A 19,478-nucleotide genomic window follows, 5' to 3' on the forward strand; every position below is an offset into this window, starting at 1 on the left:
CTTTTACGACATCCATAGGAAAGAGATTGAGTGGTTCAATTTTTTGTTTTTAGAAAATCAATAGTTTGTAAATTAATTTAGTAAGCTCGATTTAGGTACCATCTGTACATCAATTAGAACCTCCATAGCTCAGTAATTGCGAAATTTCCCCTCAACCGACCTGCCAGCGAAACAGCAGGTGTGGCCAAGATAAAAACGCTGTTTGCACGCGATCTGACTGTACATTACATCTATTGGAGGTGCTGGAAGTTTGACCTTCCTTCAAATGAAAAGTAAAAGGCGCGCTTTTGGGAAGAAATTTCTAGAGAACTGTTAGAATTTGAAGGGAATTTTCCCCATCAATTGTATGTAGTTCTAGCGTGGGTTTTACATAATATACATATTTGCTTTGGATAGTATTTTCTTCAGAACTACCAGAAATTGGAAGATAAGGAACTGCTCGAATTTGAGGTGATATTTCTTTAAACCTGTCGTCAATGTGCAAAGGCTCTGTGTATAGATATGTCTGTGGAATCGTAGCAGCCCCCGAAAGGAGACTGATCTTGATGTTATTACTTTTTATTAAAAATCTTAGCATAATCGATTTCAATTGCTTATCTTCTGATGTGTTCCTTTTGCTCAAATGACAAAAAACACACGCAACAACTAATTTTACACCACTTATTGATGGCGATGAAAAACATATATGTTATTAACTTTTCAAAAATGTATACCGGAATGATAGCTATTAATCGATGAACTACAAATAGAATATTTTACAACCCTGACACAAGTCATCGGCGTAACCGGGTAATCACTTTAACAGTTAATGACCGCTTTTCATGTCCATTATACATGTGATATTGAAACTTGTCATTACACCAATCGGACAATATGTTTCGTGAGCATTGATTTCCCCTGCAAACTTGAAATTTCTTTTGTTTTTTTCGGAAAAGGACAAAGGTGAAAGGAAGCGATCGATGGTCACGATATTAGATGTGAGATGATAATTACATACTTTTAAAACAGACTTCCAACAAGAAATTTCTTAATGCAACAAAACGCAAGCTGTGCGGAGCAACTGTGTGGATTAGTGACCTTGAAAGAACTTATTTTCATGACTATATAAAGTTCTAAACACGTTCTATTCAGCGTACCCAAACCTTCGAAATCGTGAAATGACAGTTTATTTTTTATAGCTAATGAAGCAAAATCTAAATGCCAACACAAAAAACAATTATACGTAAGATTCACAAATAGTTGACAAATCGATTGAGATTTACCGTAAACTGTCATTGTAACAACTAACAAATTTCAACTTTAACTCACCAAGGTCCCCCCTATTAATCAATCTACGGCCACGTACGTCTACCACATCGATTAATCCCCGGTGTAACCGATTACGGGCACTTTCAATCAAGATTGTTTGCCCGGCTGTGCCAAGTTTGCTCTGAAACCCATGATTGACCCACTTAGCTGTACGCTTTTGAGCTGCGGAGCTGTAGCTTTTAGTTGTGAAGCCTTCAAATGGTGTGCGGTTTCAATCGATTCTTTGATGTATTATTGGAATGGTTATTTTACGGCCGAGGACAACACTTAATGAGGAACACGGTTTTTAAGTTTGATCACGAAATTTTCCTTTTGTGCAGAAAGAACGAAAAATTTAATATCCTGCCTTTTAATCCAATTGGTAGTAGTAAATTTTTACGATGTTAGGCTACTAACTTTATAACTATCATAGTTATGAAGTGTCTTTTGTGGCATGTTAAACAGCTACCCTCTAAATTAACTTGGCCACTTTTCGTTGCCTTGACTTTATCTTAAGTAATAACGGTTTCGGTTATCAGTTTCGGTCCTGTCTTATTTTCTTTATTTTTAGAATTCCTCATAAGTGCAACGGAAATAAATGTAGTCTCAGTATGAAGTCTCAATTCAGTTTCCAGAATAACCTTAAAACTTAAAATGTTTTAATTAAAATTAAATAGTTCCTTTAAATTTTTAAGAATAGGCCAAATAGCGCGTAACGAAATTTAAAATGTACATATAACTATAAAAAGAGTTATGATAACTTCTGAATTACTATTCTAAAAGGCAAGTTAATTGAAGCAATGCGGATTTCATACGAGCGTTAAATCATATAAAGCTATTAAACATGAATGCTTTCATTTGGATGGCCTTATTTGCCGCCCCAATAACATAAACATCTGAAGTACGTGTTGGCTATTAACCCTTGTAAAGGGCGCTGCCACAAAATAAATAATGTTTAGAAAGGTTTTCTTTTGTCCAATCGGAAAATCGTTATTTTCTGTTTAAACCTGCTAAATTCGCATAGACATCAGAGTAATTATGGCAATAGAAATACTATATTGAAGTATGTAAACGTCTAATGGTAGATCACCATCAGTTGCGACAACACATTTTTACCAGTGCTATCACTTTTTTATAGTCATATAGTACACTAGCTGTGCCCGCGACTTCGTCCGCGTGGAATAGTAATTTTGGGCATCATATTTATTTTTGCAAACACCCTCCTCGGCTTTATCAATTATAGCTGCTAATTGTTATGCGACTCGGTCAGGCGGTCACGCGTATTAGAAAGAACGCTGGTTCGCCGTATTAAATGTTTCGCTGCAAATTGCTTATAACGACTATATCTCAAAACCTATTCGTCTGATTTATATACTGTAAATGGCAATTTTAGTCTACATGAACAGCCGAAAGTAATAAACATATTTATTTGGATAAGGATTAATACTGAATTAAAGAAAATTGGTTTCAAAATAACTTATGTTTATAATGAAAAAATAATCTTAAAAAATGAACATAAAAGTGGTTATTGTAAGTAAACCTTAAGAGATAGATATATGCTCTCGCGGACTTTTTTGTGGCAAAAAATGAGTACTTCACATCTTTAGTACATTGTTTTACTATATCTTTGTTGGTTTGCGCAGCGTTCGCGTGGAAAGCTCGCAGATAGCCGACTCATTCAACTTTCACCTGCATTGTTGACGTTTCCCGTAGGAAATCCGGGATAAAATGTAGCCTATAGCCTTCCTCGATAAATAGACTATCTAACAGTGAAAAAATTATTCAAATCGGTTCAGTAGTTTCTGAGATTAGCGCGTTTAAACAAACAAACAAACAAAACAAACTCTTCAGCTTTATAATATTAGTATAGATTAGTATAGATATAATATTATTCCGAAGATAAGTGTACAGATTACGATTCAAACATGTATCAATAAGTACCTAACCGAATTTTGAATAGATCCAGAAACGAAGAAAAACATCTATGAAACCGTGTAATTACTCTGTGTAACGCACTAGACAGCTATGTAGTAAATGTAGCCAAAACGACAAATAAACTTCATATAATTAATGTGGTGATAAATAAGCTATGCTTCTGCCCCTTCATTGTTTTGCATCTGGGGGAGATGAGCCTAAGAGCGCCCCCTAGGGTTGGCACCGCGTCCGGGTTGTGTCGAGTGCCGTTGAACGGCCAGCAATTAGGTCGTCCAAGTACCATCTTTGTTGGCTGCGCGGCTATGCACGTCTTCTAGACGCCTAGAATCTTTGTCATGTGCCAATATCGTGCCATATTGGGATGATATATCTTCTTAGTCGTCCTACATTTTCTACTTATAAATGTAAGTAAGCTAAAATTTTTGCAATACGTAAATGCGTCCTACTGCTTAAGTTGTGAGCTTGCATGAAAAGAGTTATTAATACGAAGCAAATACGGGTAAGCATAGCATGGACGTATCAAGTGAGAAAATTTAATCTCTGCCTACTCGTCTGAAGGTGAAGTCTAATTTTATGTGTGTATGTGTAGTAAAGTAACAGTTAATTAAACCTTAGATGATTTTGATAAAATTAGTCCACATTTTCTTAATAATTTAACCATCTACTAAGCCAACACAATAAATTGAAATACATTCTTCAATCAGCTAATTTTGTATTGTATTGCGTGAGTTCTGCAGATAAAGTTCATTGTTTATTTGAACCTGGCTGTGATGAATGTGCGATTCTGGCTAATAACTTTATTGCTTGTGAAACGTAAATTTTTAACAGAAATAATAAACCCGCAATGATTGAAGTTTACGTAAGTGCCTACATGTCGCTACAGAGAACATAATTTCCGCCTGAAATGCTCAAAATGCTGCTCATAAAATAGCCCCTCTTTCCCTTCACCCCTATCCCTCCCCTGTGTTGTGTATTCTGTTCGCTTTATAGCATACTTAACCCCTTATTTTTGGCAAGGCCTCACTTTATACTTGTAACCTATTGACTCGAGAGCTACTTGCAAAACATCGGGAACAACAAGTAATGCAGATTGTCATCAATCACATTTAGGAACATAATGCTCCAACAACAGAAATGATTTAATATTAGTCTACCTTGTTTTTGCATTATCAACTCCGGAAACAGATGCCTCTCATTTACATGTCGAACGTATTCGTAAATGTATTGATGTAATGCGAACAAACAAAGCCGTGAAATCGCTTTTATTTACTCTCAACGGCCCTCAAAATTATGCATAATGCAGCAATAAGACGGCAGATGATTTTATGGGACCATAAACAGATACTGTTACGCAGGTGGGTGGATATCTGGTTCATTTTGAACTGTATCATCCCTTCGTTATGTTCTGGAAGTTCAAACATACATAAATACATATAATCACGTCTATATCCCTTGCGGGGTAGACAGAGCCAACTTGTAAATACTGATACCACGATCAGCCGTTTGGCTTACTGATAGAATAGAGATTCATATAAAGTGATAGGTTGCAAGCCCTTTGCCTAAAAGAAGAATCCCAAGTTTATAAGCCTATTCCTTAACGACATCCATGGGAAAGAGATGGCAGTTCTAAGTTCTATTTATATTCCTAAATTAATTGTATTAAGTGTAGAAGTAAATTTTTTATAAGCATTGAATATTTTTATCACGTCTGTTGCTTATTTAGTTAATAGCTAGAAAACATTCGATGGAAAGAGGAACCTAAAACTTTAGATGAGAAGACTACTAACCAAATTTACACGAACTACTTTTTTTTTGGATCCGAGTAATTATGATTAACCTTTATTCGAATTTGCTGTTTCGCTTTTGCCAGAGAACAATCTCTAGTTGTTCTAGTATGTTTTATACTTGTGTAGCATAATGTCGAAATTAGCAACATCAATAATCTTAGTAATTGTCTGTGTCTTAAATTTCTGGTTCAGTAGATTATGATAGTATTCATCATACAAACCATGAATCAGGACCAAGAAACGATACATAATGAAATTCGACAAGGTAACACTGCGAAGGCGTTCACATGGATTGCGTAATCTCGATAGTAAAATTGTTCATTTATCTCTTGATAATATTGAAAACGGCTATAATCAAATACACAATTTTTATAGGAAAAAAATAAGTACTTAAACAAAAGAAAACGTGCAAAAAATCTCATTTAACAAATAGGTCAACTGTATAACTGAATATTCACTTGAAAATGAAAATGTCAAATTACTCCACGATATGTCGCTGAAATAAGGCATTCGCGTCGAATATTCGAAGCTATTAAATGGATAATTGACATATCACTCGTATTTTACGAGCCACCCACGCAAAAAATACCTGAAAGGCCTTTGCATTATGTGGTGCTATTTCAACCCCTTCCTGTGTAGGTGTGAGTCTTGTTTAATTATGCACCACTAGACAGTAAAATGCATCCGTCGGGTGGTTTTATGGTCCGTAAATAGTGCATAAGTTGGCGTTGCGATACAATATACATGAATTTGTACCATAATAGTGTTAAGTTTTAGCTACTTTGACTTACAAATTACAATTTGATAACTTGGGAACTTTGCAGACATTTGTAATCGGCTTTTTTTAAGGGAATCTAAAAGTTCAGTTACTAGATCACTGCCAATTTCGCCTTACAGTCTAGAAATATTAACTTAACTGACCCATCTTCAAAGCTGATGATGAAGCAACCTCAGCTGATCACTTCCCTGCAGATGCTAACATTATCCTGCTTGTTCCAGAGCTAGAGGGTTGTCGGGCGTGGTGCGGGCGGCGGCCGCGAGCCCGGCACCATGGCGACGGTGGAGGGGCGGCCGGCGCAATATGGCGTCACCCTGCGGCAGCTGCGCGAGCTGATGGAGACGCGAGGCGCCGAGGGTTTGGCCAAGATCAACGCGCTCGGTGGACCTCAGGAGCTGTGCAAAAAGCTGTACACATCGCCCACAGATGGTATGTACTTTCGTTATTTCTTCTTACTAGTATTCCGGTAGCCACGGTGCGATGTGGACAACGAGCATCACTAAAAAGTAGATAGATAGATAGACTCTATTGCACCATAAGAAAAAGAAAAACAGAAAAAAGTATCTTTTCTTAATCAAGAAATATCTAGCACAAAGGTTCTAATATTTATACGAGTACCACCGAACTGTTGGGTTTGAACCTTGTCATCGGTGATGTAGTACGATACAATTGCCTTTTGCTACAACAACTAGATAATCAGTTCAGTATTGGTCAATGTTATGTTTTACGACACTTGTGATTACTTCATTTTATTAGGAACTAGCTCTTACCCGCAGCTTCGTCTGCGCGAATTTAGCGCCACCTACAAAAGAATGCAAGTTTTTCGCAAATTCCACAGGAGTTTTTACCGGAATTAATGGTACCCTGTGTCAACGGGCTCTTAATTATATTTACTTAAAATTTCAAAAAGATTGGTTTAGTAGATAACACGTGAAGGGAAAAGAAACAAAGAAACTAACTTTCTAGCATTTATAATAAAAGTTGTGATTTTATATTAAATAAATAAATAGATATAAGAACACAATTCCGATTCAGAGTAATAATAATTTCAGGCTCGTCATTTCAAACGCTCCACATAACTGCATCAGGGACTTTTAGCCTAGATGTTCAATGTTCATATCATACGATTTATAGCTTCGAATACAATACTAAATTGAAAGACCAGTTTAAACGAATTGTAGCATCGGAACGGAAACCTCATCTAGTTAATATTGAATTTCAACATGTATGTATATACCCTTACCGACCTTCGCCACTGTTTGCAATGATGTTTACGACGTGACGTGACAAGTCAATGTAAATATCTTTTGTGACAAGCCCTTTTCAAATTGTTAAGAAAATTTCCCTTCCAATTGTCTACATTACGAACGTAAGCAATTTGTAACAACTTGTGAATTCTCTCAATTTGAACATCATTTCATGCCGATTCTCTTTTTGTGTCTACATTATCATTTGTCATCAACGTATCCTTTCAATTTGTATACGTAGTTCTTAATTTATGAATAATTCTTTCTCTGTGTAAATTTTCCTTTCATTGTCACATATTTTCCATTTGTATTAATTGCATTTCTAAATATGCATTAATTCCATCTAGAGCGGGATTAAATTTTCTTTTCAGTTAAAAAATAACGCAATTGAAAGTTCAACTAACTGTCCTGCCTGTGTAGTTAAACACTTCTATTAATTGGTGTTGTTGATCCTCACTTGGATAGTTTAACTTTTGCCGCTGCGTGACCTTTATATTAAAGTTTAACTGCTTGCCCAGGAACTGTTGTTATTTGCAAAAGAAATTAAATAATAAAGACAATAAGTAACTATAAGGATGATTTATTTAATTTTGACTTCTACGATGAAAATAAATATAAAGAGCAATTTATGGTATTCACTATTTCGATCATTGATATACCTTGTAATGTACAAGGTTTCATACGTTTAAATTTAATCTATTGCATATTTTTGTTCCTCGTGCAATAAAACCTGTGGTCGTGTGGTAACGTTGTCTGTACAACCGTTACTTCATCATTAATTCACAACGCGCCATACCCTTATTTGGGACAATGACTTACATCATTTACGAACGTTGTCCTTTTGGTAGAATTATTATTCTATGCCACGAGGAAGATTCCATCACTCCATGAATTCTGCTTCCTTTACGGAAAACCACGGAACTGACAATGATTTGTGCTAATAATATCATCAAACAATTTCAATTTAGGCTGTAGTATTGTTCTTATGTAACAGTATATTGAGGTGTCATACCTTGATGATAGTTTATATGACCGCTTATACATTTTCCAAAACACTTACCAATTATTTTTTCGTTTTGGCTTAACCTTAGAAAATAGCGCCAATTAGGTATACTAAAATCTTGTTAGTATGGTAGTAGTAAAATTTCACTATCACGAAGGAATTTCTTTTGACAATTCACGCAACAATAACATGAAATCAGTCAAGAACAAAACGTTTCGAACAATCACATTTCGTCTATAATTTAACCGCAAACTGGCTAGAGTTGACACGGGTTGTCCCCTGGGGTCGTCCCGGGATACCGATGTGATCCTGACCCTCAATGTCTCAAGCCTACCCGAATCTGCCATTTTATATCTTAGGGATCCTGGCATGTCACAAATCACAAGTTTTATCTCTGCTCTGATGACTTATTTCCATCACTGACCGAATTCTGTGATCGAAATTCAATAGTAGAAGTTTTTCTTTTTTATTAATCACAGATATTGGCAATAAATAGCTTGCATAATTATACAAATATCCGGTAGCAAAATTTAAGTTTCTTTGTCAAATGGAGTTTAAACAAAAATTATGCACACTTGATGCATTTTATTTCTAAACATACATATATACACATATGTCATATAACATACATATCCTCCGTCGGATCAGTAACAAACTGCCCCCATTGTCATTTACCTCCGTATCGTCAAGACAGTATCGCTACATCGATGTTGGTGCTGTCAACACACCGATCCTTATCTATGACCGCTACTTTCCTATACAAGTCAATAAACTACACACCATCGTCATGATAAAGTACTGAAAGTTCAAAGACCTGTAATTGCCTTTGATTCTGACCTTACACGAACCATTTTCCAGGACATAAAAGAAAACCGTTTTGTTAGTAGTATGTTGTTACAATCATTATTGATAGATACATACATACATACATACATAAAATCACGCCTCTCTCCCGGAGATATATTGATAGATCATATTGACAATATACATAAAAAAAAATGTTAACAGTAATAGAAATACGGAGGATTTTTCATTTAAATTCAAACAATTACCATTCATAATTGAACATCAAACGCAGCAAATATGAAACGAATAATGAAGCAGAAAACGGTTCTTTAAATATCTTAATTGAGAAGTTACAATCAGATCTAATCCAGAATTAGCGCGTGGAAACGATGTTGAATCCGAGCAGGATCGTCAAAAGGCCGCCAAAGCAAACAGTCAAAATGAAACTTTTCATTGTGCCAGAGACGATCTCGTAATAACCCGGCCCCAGCTAGATTAGCATTTGTAAACTTGCTTCTGACGGCTAAACATTCTATCAGTATCTACCAAAGAACGGTTGGTAAAATGGGTTAAATCTCAGCCCGTAGTATGGCACACGACGACGATGCCGTTTTTATCGCGCGATACTATCGCTGTCCTGTCATAATAAAAAGCGAAACAGCGATAGTATTTCCCACGATAATACGGCGTCGTGCGAGCCTTGGGCAGGCATTGTTATTTAAAGGTCTAGTAGCAAGCACAGGGGAAAAATTCTCATGCGTCATCTTAATGCATCATAATCTTGTTACTCACAATTCTCTCATCAAAAAGTAATTAGCGCCAACTAAAATACATCGTGAGTCAAACGTGTCGACGCCATTACAGAGATCCATTTTCTTTTGGAGACAGTTACTCCATCGGCGGCGTCTCGTCTCGCCTAATTTATAAATGGATATGACAGACACTCCCAAGGAGGCTTAATTCTGGAATTTAGTAGGGATTTTTACGACCCTCGTAACACCTACTGGATCATTAATGAAGTCACGCCTCGCTTAGCAATGTTCTACGACGCTGACATGTTCTTTTGTCAGGAAATGGTGGGAAAATTTGAAGTCAAACTTAGATTTCGTTACGTTACAAGGACAGCCCTATCATTTGTTTGGAGAGCGTATTTCAATAAAATAATCTATGTATACAATCACTTTATAAGGTATTTACGTTCACTAAAACATATTCTCGTAACTAGAAGTGAATAGAGCAATTACTTACATGAAATAGTTTTATAATTACTAAATGTGTGCCACTCAAGTTAACGATGATAATGATTTGATAGTCCAGTGACAGGCCTTGGCTAGTACAACAATATCAAAATCAAATATGCACTATGCACTACTACACACCCTGAATAGGTAGCTATTAAATTAATATAACAACCCTCGATACAAAGTAAGCATAGCGAGCGCCATTTCCAAGTACCATTTATTTCACCTAGGCAATTTGTTACTGTAGCCGAATAAAATGTATAGTTTGAACACCCAGTTCGTTGAACTAAAGCGGTCGATATGCTGGAGGTCCGCCCACTTGAGCTGTGAACTTTAAGCACTACCAAAGTACGGAAATAAGTAGCAGAGGTTTTAATAGAATCATACATACCTAATTTATATCTGCAACAGTAAATTAACGACAGTTATTTCAGACGTCAATTCATTGATAATTGTACTGAAAAAGTTATTAATATCATATTCATATAGCTTTACAGTGTTTTATTCTAAGAATCATAGCATGTCTATATTATCAACGATGAAATCTTCATTAAGCAAATGTCAATACTTTAACAGGTCGCTACAACTCTTTGTAGAATACTTTTTCTCATTTTGTTTAGAATGCATTCTTTTCTATTTCTGCTTGCATATTCATGTCAGTACGTTTCTTTGAATTTCAAACAAAACCGCGACATTAAATGCACAACCTTATGCACGCTTTTCGAAATTTCGTCTGTATGCAATATAAGACCTTGTGTTTCAACATACAAATTCTTTATTTCTTTGGTCACGTTTCTGATAAATGGTCTATGTCAAATGTTTTACCTCGCTCCAGCCGGCTACACTATGTAAAATGTTATCTGAAGACGAGACTCCACTAGTGATATAAAATCTAGCACCAGTTATTACTCATCTTTTTTATTTTAACATTTTTTAAGTATTCAACAATATTAAATAGCTGTTTAAAAAATTTAAAATGTGTGGAACGGTGCCAAGTTAACTTTAACATTTTAATATTAAAAAAAATAGCATCTTTTGATAACTATATCAGTTGGTATTGACATAACAGGTGCAATATTAAAATTATTTTTCACCTTTGCGTGTACTCAGTCTGCTTTTCTCATTTATCATATGTAACTATTTTTTTAAGCATTTGTATGCGTTTACTTTATTATTCGCCCAGGTGTATAAATAGTTAACCCATATTTTTATAAGTAATAATTTTATAATCAACAACCGAGCCATAGTCACAAGTCTCGAAAGTCTCATTTAGCTGGTTGGCTTAATGGTGACATAATGATTGCCTATCACCTAAGAAAAAAATCCCAAATTCGTAAGCCTTTCCTTTGATTAATTAACATTTTAGCGCGGGAAAAGAAGCTACTTGATTAAACACACACTGTGCCATGCTTATCTACCACACCAGCATGGGAGTGGTTTCCATTCCATTGTAAATCGTCACCCTGAAAAGTTTCCTTGAATCAATCTATATTTATCGTATCATCTGATCATGGCAGCCTGCGGCAACCGGTGTGGATCAGCACTGCAAGGCAATACAAATCGCATTAGCTCCAATAGAGGGTCGATAGGCTTCACCGCTGAACTTATAGCCGTGAATTGAGAACCATTATCGTTTATTATTACATTGCTGTTGAATATTTGGAATTTTGTTCGTTATGTTTAATTTTGTACAAGTTTTTGATTTCCACTGCAAACAAGCATAAGCGGAGAAAAGGTTATGGCTTACATCGAAAAAAAAATTGATCACAACTCTATGATTTGAACGAGGGAATATTTTTTTGATCGATGTTTCGTCTAGCTAAACACCATCTGAAATCCTGTATACTTCATCATTATCCTTCTCTTTTTATTCATATAAACTTTAATCATGTATTGAATTTTATTATCCCAAAGAATTTACAAAAATTCACATACCTTTTTAGCTTTATGCACATGAAGTTTATAGAGGTGGCTTTTTTTTTATAAATTCGCAGCGATGACGTAGAGGAGGTGGAATATGCCGCTTCCCTCATACGAGGTCACCGTCGCTTTTCAACCTACCCTCATACGCGTGGTATTGACAGGTCATAAAAATTACGTAAATCGCTTAACCTCTTTTACCCCTTGTTTTTATGCGGCCTTTGACTTTTTTATCACTTCACCATTATTGAAATCGTTCTATGGTACCAATAAGTCATATGGTACGGTTCAAATCATTAATTTGCTGCTAGATGTTCAGTATAAATCGTTGACTACACTTTTTAAAGGACTGGCCCAAAAAAAATGGGTCAATAAGAGATGACATTAAATAGACAACATTGCGTGGGTCCGTTATTGTCAGTATGATTATCAATTTCGTGACAGATTACCTTATTTAAAACGGTAAATTTGCTTTCAATGAAAACAAAATAAATCTTAACCATGGCGTGTGTTCAATGTTTATGAAAGACCACACCCGACCACTGAATAGTGCAATTATGGATCGTAATCGTAACAATGTTTATTGTTAGACCTAATTATATGTTGCGTGTTTATTTATTAAACTGAGTTCTGATAAACAGTGAAGAGCCGGTTAGGTTTTTTAAGTTTTTGCTCAAAACCCAGATGCTTTTTCTTAATAAAATATATTTCTTAACAACCGCTTTATTTGATATTCCATTAAAAAACCTTTACATTGAATTCAGTATCAATTCAAAGCCATGAAGTCGGTAGAATTTTATGTCCAACAATGACAGTATTATTAATAGTACTGATCTAACTTATAATTACCGTATTATTGTTGATAACGTTTCGCTTTTCAACGTCACTCACAATGATTGTGACTTCGTCAATGTAATTCAACTTGTGACCTCAATGACATCACTTAGCCGTCTGCAGCTTATTGATTGCCCCTATTTTAGTTTTGCAAGCCAAATAAACATCATATGTTTGTTTGAACGGTCAGTTTTATGAATTGTGTTGATATATTATGACTTTGTTTGAATGTCTTTGATCATATTCAATTCTAGAGAAGCATGATGCACATTCAAGTCAATAGTAAAAACTCTTAAGTACTGTAATGCTATAATGACATTAAACTCACGGTTTAAATCGTATCCTTAGTACCTGTCATTTTATAATTCCAGCAACTTGTTATATGCAATAGTTTATCTAGACGGTTTAATGACAGCATTGAGATTCAGAAATAGGACAAGTTAAAAGTGGATCACCTATAAGAAGGATAAATAAATAAATAAACATGTTGTCATGAAAACCACAATTAATATTATTTTTAAACAACATTAAACAATTTTACCTACATGAAAGTAAAATGCAGCTCTGAAATTGACTACAAGGTGAATCATTTGCTTGTTATGTCATCGATTGTAAATTAAGATGTTTAAAAAGGTGTACAGTATAAATATACTTGCCGATAATTCAGTGAAATTCCAAGAGACGTGATGTCACCATTGTGCTCTTTTTATTACGACCATCATGAGTATTATAACTATTTTCAGAATAGACATGATGTATTAGCGAAGAAAGCAGTGTCATCTATTCCAAGAACTAGATAAGAATAGATAAAGCTTCTCAGCTATCAAAATGTAACGACAATTACCCTAGAAAAATCACGATCATTGTAATAATATTCTTAATTATGATTGCAGTTGTACGTTTTTTATGGAATTGATACAATTCTGTCATTTTATATCTTTTTGTATTGTCTGTTTGTTTTTCACAACAAAGTTTTCGAATTAATATTTGTCATTATATATATAATTACATCTATATCCCACGTTTGGCTTAATGATAGCATTGAAATTCAAATAGTGACAGGTTGCTAGCCTCCCTCCCACCCATCCCCAAAAAAAATTCCCAAGTTTATAAGCCTATCCCTTAATCGCCTTTTACAGCATCCACGGTAAAAAGATGGAGTGGTCTTATTTTTATTCCTATTGGCATTGGTACCTTGTGGTACCCGGCTTATTAAACTTACGTCATACTTTGTTACACTCGCAGTTGGGTTTGTGTGACTAGAATATAATGACGTGAAGTATGATGTCACTTCAGGATGTGACTCGTTTGGAAGACAATGCGAATTGAGGAGCAATGGCGGTGGCAACAACAACGCGTAACGTGTGAATGACGTAAACGAAATTCATGCCCAAAATGCAGTATTAGATATTTGTGAAACGGCAAATTCTAAGAATATCAATTGACATCTATATTGATTGACGAAAAGTATTTACGTACATACATACATATAATGACGTCTATATCCCTTGCGGGGTGGACAGAGCCAACAGTCTTGAAAAAACTGATAGGCCACATTTAGCTATTTGGCTTAGTGATAGAATTGAGATTCAAATAGTGACATGTTACTAGCCCGTCGCCTAAAAGAAGAATCCCAAGTTTATAAGCCTATTTCTATACTTTAAACTTAATTGAATTGGATGGTTAGGGAAAACATATGATACAATATGAGTTAGGTTCCCCTGCAAAGGTAGCAGGGGTTAAATAGGAGTCGCTTCTTGTAAAAACCTGACTCACCCGATCCAGATTCATGATTGAGGCACACCTCGGGCAGAAAGGTGAGGATGTAACCAGGACAAATCTGAGGAGGTTAATTTAAAACCCGAGATACTAGAATTTAGAGACACGATGCATATTTTGTCATCGAAATTTAAACAAATAAAACTGGAATTCAAAATGCAAACAGAACACTATGCGCTATTCGATTTGCATGTAAATGAAGTAAATGTGATTCACCCAATGCTGTTTACACAAACAAATGTCATAGCATCATTGCCAAGAATACATGTGTTCTCTCATTACGATGCGAAACACAAATGATACCTTGTAACAGAAATACAATTTCACGGAATTAATTTTCTAATAGGTTTATGCGTAAAATGGTCACACGTCCCGTTGAAATAGACAGGGGTAGAATGCATTCAATAAGTATTTGTTCATTACATTTATTTGTGTTATAAAACCAATATTAATACATCGTTCTTAAATGATTAAGCTTTCATGCTACGGTATTCCTATTAAGAATTTTAAGATCTTTGTCATTGGAATATGTATGTACGTACATTTGACATTATTAATACTTGACAAGATAAATACTGCTTAAAGAATATTCTGATTTGTGATAAAATATATTTTAATTTCGTCTGCAGTGGTATCATCATTCTATTTTAAATATATTATGATATGAGAGCTGTGGACAAAGACTAAGATCTTTATCGTATGAATTATTGTAAGCTAAGAGATAATTGGCTTTATCAATGGATCCTTAGTGTGAAGTCCTCACAGAGTTCAAACGTAGGTCAGGTAGTGGTATCAAATAATAAGAATCAATTTTAAATATAAATTCTTAATGTCAGCAAAACTGAATTTCCATATTGATATGAGTGCAAAAGGAAAATACCAGCCTCTTGAGTTGGTATATGGGTTTAATACATCACGTCAATCCATGCTCAACTCGTACAACTCAATTTATCAATTGGCAAATGTAATATTTATCTCCGGCCCGGGTATCGATGAGTCACGTTTGAATATCAGAACCTCGGACGCTGCAATAAATCGAAGGTCACTCATGATTATCTCCGAAAGGTCTTTGGCCTAAATAGTTACATCATAAGCTATTACTATTTGCATGTTTCTTTCTAGAAGTCCATTACGTAGAATAAAAGACGGGTGGCCATCCAAGTTAGCAAATAAACCAGTAATTTATGCTTCGTCGGCGGACGCGGCGCCGGTTTTGTTGCGGCCTCGTTTTTCGCCCTCGAATCAATTTCCACGATGACGTCACCTCCATCCCCGCCCTCCTCCCCCACTCCCCTCTTGCTAACATCGCGCCCCTTAGGAACAGGGATACGGCTATTTCCTCTCCTTGCGTACGTTCCGTTACTCCCGTTTCGTCTTACGTACTTAGAATTAAGATTGTTCCTCTTTTATCGCGGACTAGCTTGTGCAATTATGTTTGCAATTTTTCCAGTTTTATCTTATCAGGAATAACTTTACGACCACTTTACGGTTGGCAACGCTAATGGATAAAATTTAGGTGCTATAGTTTTTATCTGTTTATGCTTCGCATCCTACTTCCATTCATTAAAATGTTAATGCCTTTCTTTTATAGCCTTATGTTAGTTCTTTTTTATTTTTGCTAAAACACGAAAATTCTTACCACCACAAAATTTCACGAAATGATCTACGATCTCATTAGGCAACACTATAGCGGAAAATACTCGGTGAATGTATACCTAAATACATTTAAAGCACAGCTAATCCGTGCGCAACAGAAACAAACCAGGTACAACTTATGATGGAACACTCCCAGGTATTTTCGTCTCTAATATTAATACACAGATTAAAATAAACCTTATTCTAACGAAAGACGGACGACCGGCTTACAAGCCGTAAAACAAATAACCAATATGCTGAACACGGTGAGTGCCCGTGTTTTAGAGGTGGTACAGTACATCATTTTATTTACCGCACTTACAAGTTAATGTTGTGCCTTGCCGTAAACTATACGAAACAATAGAGCTATTTTAACCCTGTTTACATGACGAGTTATGAGGTCGGCTCGTAATATAAGAACATTTAGTCCCGAGTTTTATGCTACTGTATCATGCTTTATTTAATCTATTATTTTCTACCACGTTAGTTTTTGTTTATTTTCGTTTTTACAACAGTTCCTATGCTATTGAAAAACCTTTTGATATAGTACTCAACAAATGACAATTATTTTGACGACATAAGTTACATAATACCTGATGTCATTCAAGGTAATAGCCCTGAATTCATTATCTTATGTCATGTCATAACGCTTAATAGGCACAATCAACCGGTTCGATGTTTTTCATTCTGCTCTATTTTTAAATAACTGGTTATTATGTGAATGCGTCTGCAATTAGCTCAGATGGGAACTTCAGTATCGAGATTTGTGAAATGCCACACGTTAATCCATACTGTTTTAGCTCGTGGATCATTAGTCACATGATTTCTGATGTTACTAGACATATAGAAACGAATTCCGAGACATGTTTTGCGACGTGCAAAAATAGAACGCAGCGGGTATTATCCGTGCTCCCTGTGTGACGCCGGCATAAAAATCTCTCTCGCTCAGTCTTGTTAGCTGGACATGTGCCTTACTCGTTCCCACCAACTCAGTTCATTGTTTCAAACCGTAGCTCCGTTGGCCAGAGGACTGAAATAGGTCGGGAGCGTCCGAAACAGACGGTTCATGCTATCGAAAGCCATTGCTAGGTCACTGCCGAAGAAACGCATAAAATTTCTTATATTCATCAACATATTTATTAATGACACCTAAAAATGTTGCGTTAAACATACTATATCTCAAAATAAATAGTTGCCGACCTATCCCTACGAAAATCTAACGGTGGTCGCTACGTAAATAGAGCAATAACAATCGCGTTGTTACTGTGCACTGCAATAAGCAATCAGTGGATTGTTTCCATAACAGTCACTTTGGTTATGTAACAAATTGTATCGCTCGAGTACATTTACCCGATGTACGGAACTCGATATAATAAACTGACGGCCATTTAGTCCGACCTCAGATGTCGTCGTCGTTATTGCCATGCCTTCGTAAGCCCTGGGGTAATCTCATTGACGCTGAAGAAATGACTGTATTTAAGCTTAATATCGCCAATTCCCTTAACCACATTAATTTTATGTTGGTCTCAAAGAGGAATTGGTTCGTCGACTTTTAAATCTATTTAATTTAACAGTATTTCTGTAGCCATTACTAAAAATATTCATTCAACTTTCGACTACATAGTTTTTCTGTTAAACACAATTTTTCGGACATCTCTCGGGAATCAGTATCTAAACGAAGTACATTTACGGCCAACAACATTCTCTAGTGGCCACTTCGCGTGTTTTCCACGTATGTTTTATTTATACATCCGTTCAAGTTGTCTGTTCTACTAGAAGAACTAGTTTTTAGTGAAATTGCATTGTTCTTTTCGTTTATATTCTCTTAGTAAATTCTTCTTCCTTACGTAATATATCTTTATCATTTGTATTATACATAACTACTTTTTTGACTCCATATTCGCTGCGTGGTATTGATTGGTCTTACTTATTTTATTAAAATTATTGGAATCGATTTTAAAGTTAATGATTTTATTTTAGTGGAATTCGTACTCCGTCAGCTGGACGTGTCTGAAATATTGTCTACATAATAACTCAAATAAAAAAAACACATGCACGTAGGTTGCCAAACGTCAGTTCTTTCAAGCGTCATATTCATAGATGTAGTACATATAGGATTCTCTTGTGCCCTTTGGCAGGCGCCCCGTGCCAGTGTCACGTCCAGCATAACCAGATCTCCCTCAGTTCATTGCCTTTAGTCTATCTCGCCGTTTTCATTACTAATTGAGGGGGATAAGGGGGTTCTCTTATTGCTGGTCGTGTAGTTGTTGGCACGTTCACGACGTCTGCCTCGCGCGATTAATGTTTTGTTACTCGCGTTTCTGTTGCTATCTCTACAACTAAGCTCTGTGTATTGATAAATAATTTGCCTACATCTTCAGAGTGCCAAAGCTTTCACACAGTTGTTACTTTAATTAGACCTTGATATTTTAATTTGCAGACTTAGTTTTAGAATTTAACATGTAATGAATTTTTAAGAATTACTTTACATTACAGATAGATTCTGAAATATTTTTTGCTTGCAAGCTCATGGGCAGTGTAAATATAAAAATAAAATACTATCCCGTAGCTCTGTTTATCTCATTTTTATTATAAACATATGTAAGAATGTACTTTTACTTTTTTCACATTCTGTTTAACGTACTTTCGCTGGCGAGATTTATTCATCATCCTCTAATTAAAAATAAACTTTAAACACATTTCGATTTTAATTAACTTACGTAATGTTAAAAGATACTTTTTAGCTGTTTTTTCAGCCGCCTCGCGCGGCTTTAACGAACGAAATCCGTGCACATAATTACCCGAACGCCAGAGCTTAACAATAAAAAGTCCGTAAATATCGACAGACTATAAACAATTTAAATTTTCATCCACGTGCTGTTATGTAACAGATTCGCGACCCCTGTGGCAAAATTTGTGTAGCCCTGCCAAAATGCTGTTCGCCCGACCCGTGACGTTACTATTTCGACGTTTGCGGACGTCAATTCGGTCGGGGTGACGTTAGAGTCGTCCATACGAGTCTCTCTCGCCTAACATTCTCCTAACAATAAATAATAGAATACCTGATATTTATACCTGTGACGTCGGTGTATCTGCGTTTATTTTCGTTCACACCGCCTGGGAATAGTTTTCTATGTTAATGCGCTATTTTTGTTATATAATTCAACGATAACACATTTAGATGAAAATTTTGAAATATTACCAAGTATATTTTTCGTACCTCTATAGATATTTTTATATCTCTTT

The 19,478-nt window shown here is 35.6% G+C and overlaps 1 protein-coding gene across 5 annotated transcripts in view; it reads left to right on the forward strand.

Moving 5' to 3' along the window:
• Positions 1–19,478, forward strand: part of LOC106142774 (plasma membrane calcium-transporting ATPase 3) — a 107,417-nt gene that overhangs the window by 39,579 nt on the left and 48,360 nt on the right. For all 5 annotated transcript variants that reach the window (XM_060951540.1, XM_060951542.1, XM_060951541.1 and 2 more), the window contains exon 3: positions 6,009–6,216. In XM_060951540.1, the coding sequence (XP_060807523.1) occupies positions 6,060–6,216 (157 nt within the window). In that variant the 5' untranslated portion in view covers positions 6,009–6,059. The remainder of the gene's footprint in view (positions 1–6,008; positions 6,217–19,478) is intronic.

This window comes from Amyelois transitella, chromosome 25, assembly GCF_032362555.1.
Source record: "Amyelois transitella isolate CPQ chromosome 25, ilAmyTran1.1, whole genome shotgun sequence".
Classification (NCBI taxonomy): Eukaryota; Metazoa; Arthropoda; class Insecta; order Lepidoptera; family Pyralidae; genus Amyelois; species Amyelois transitella.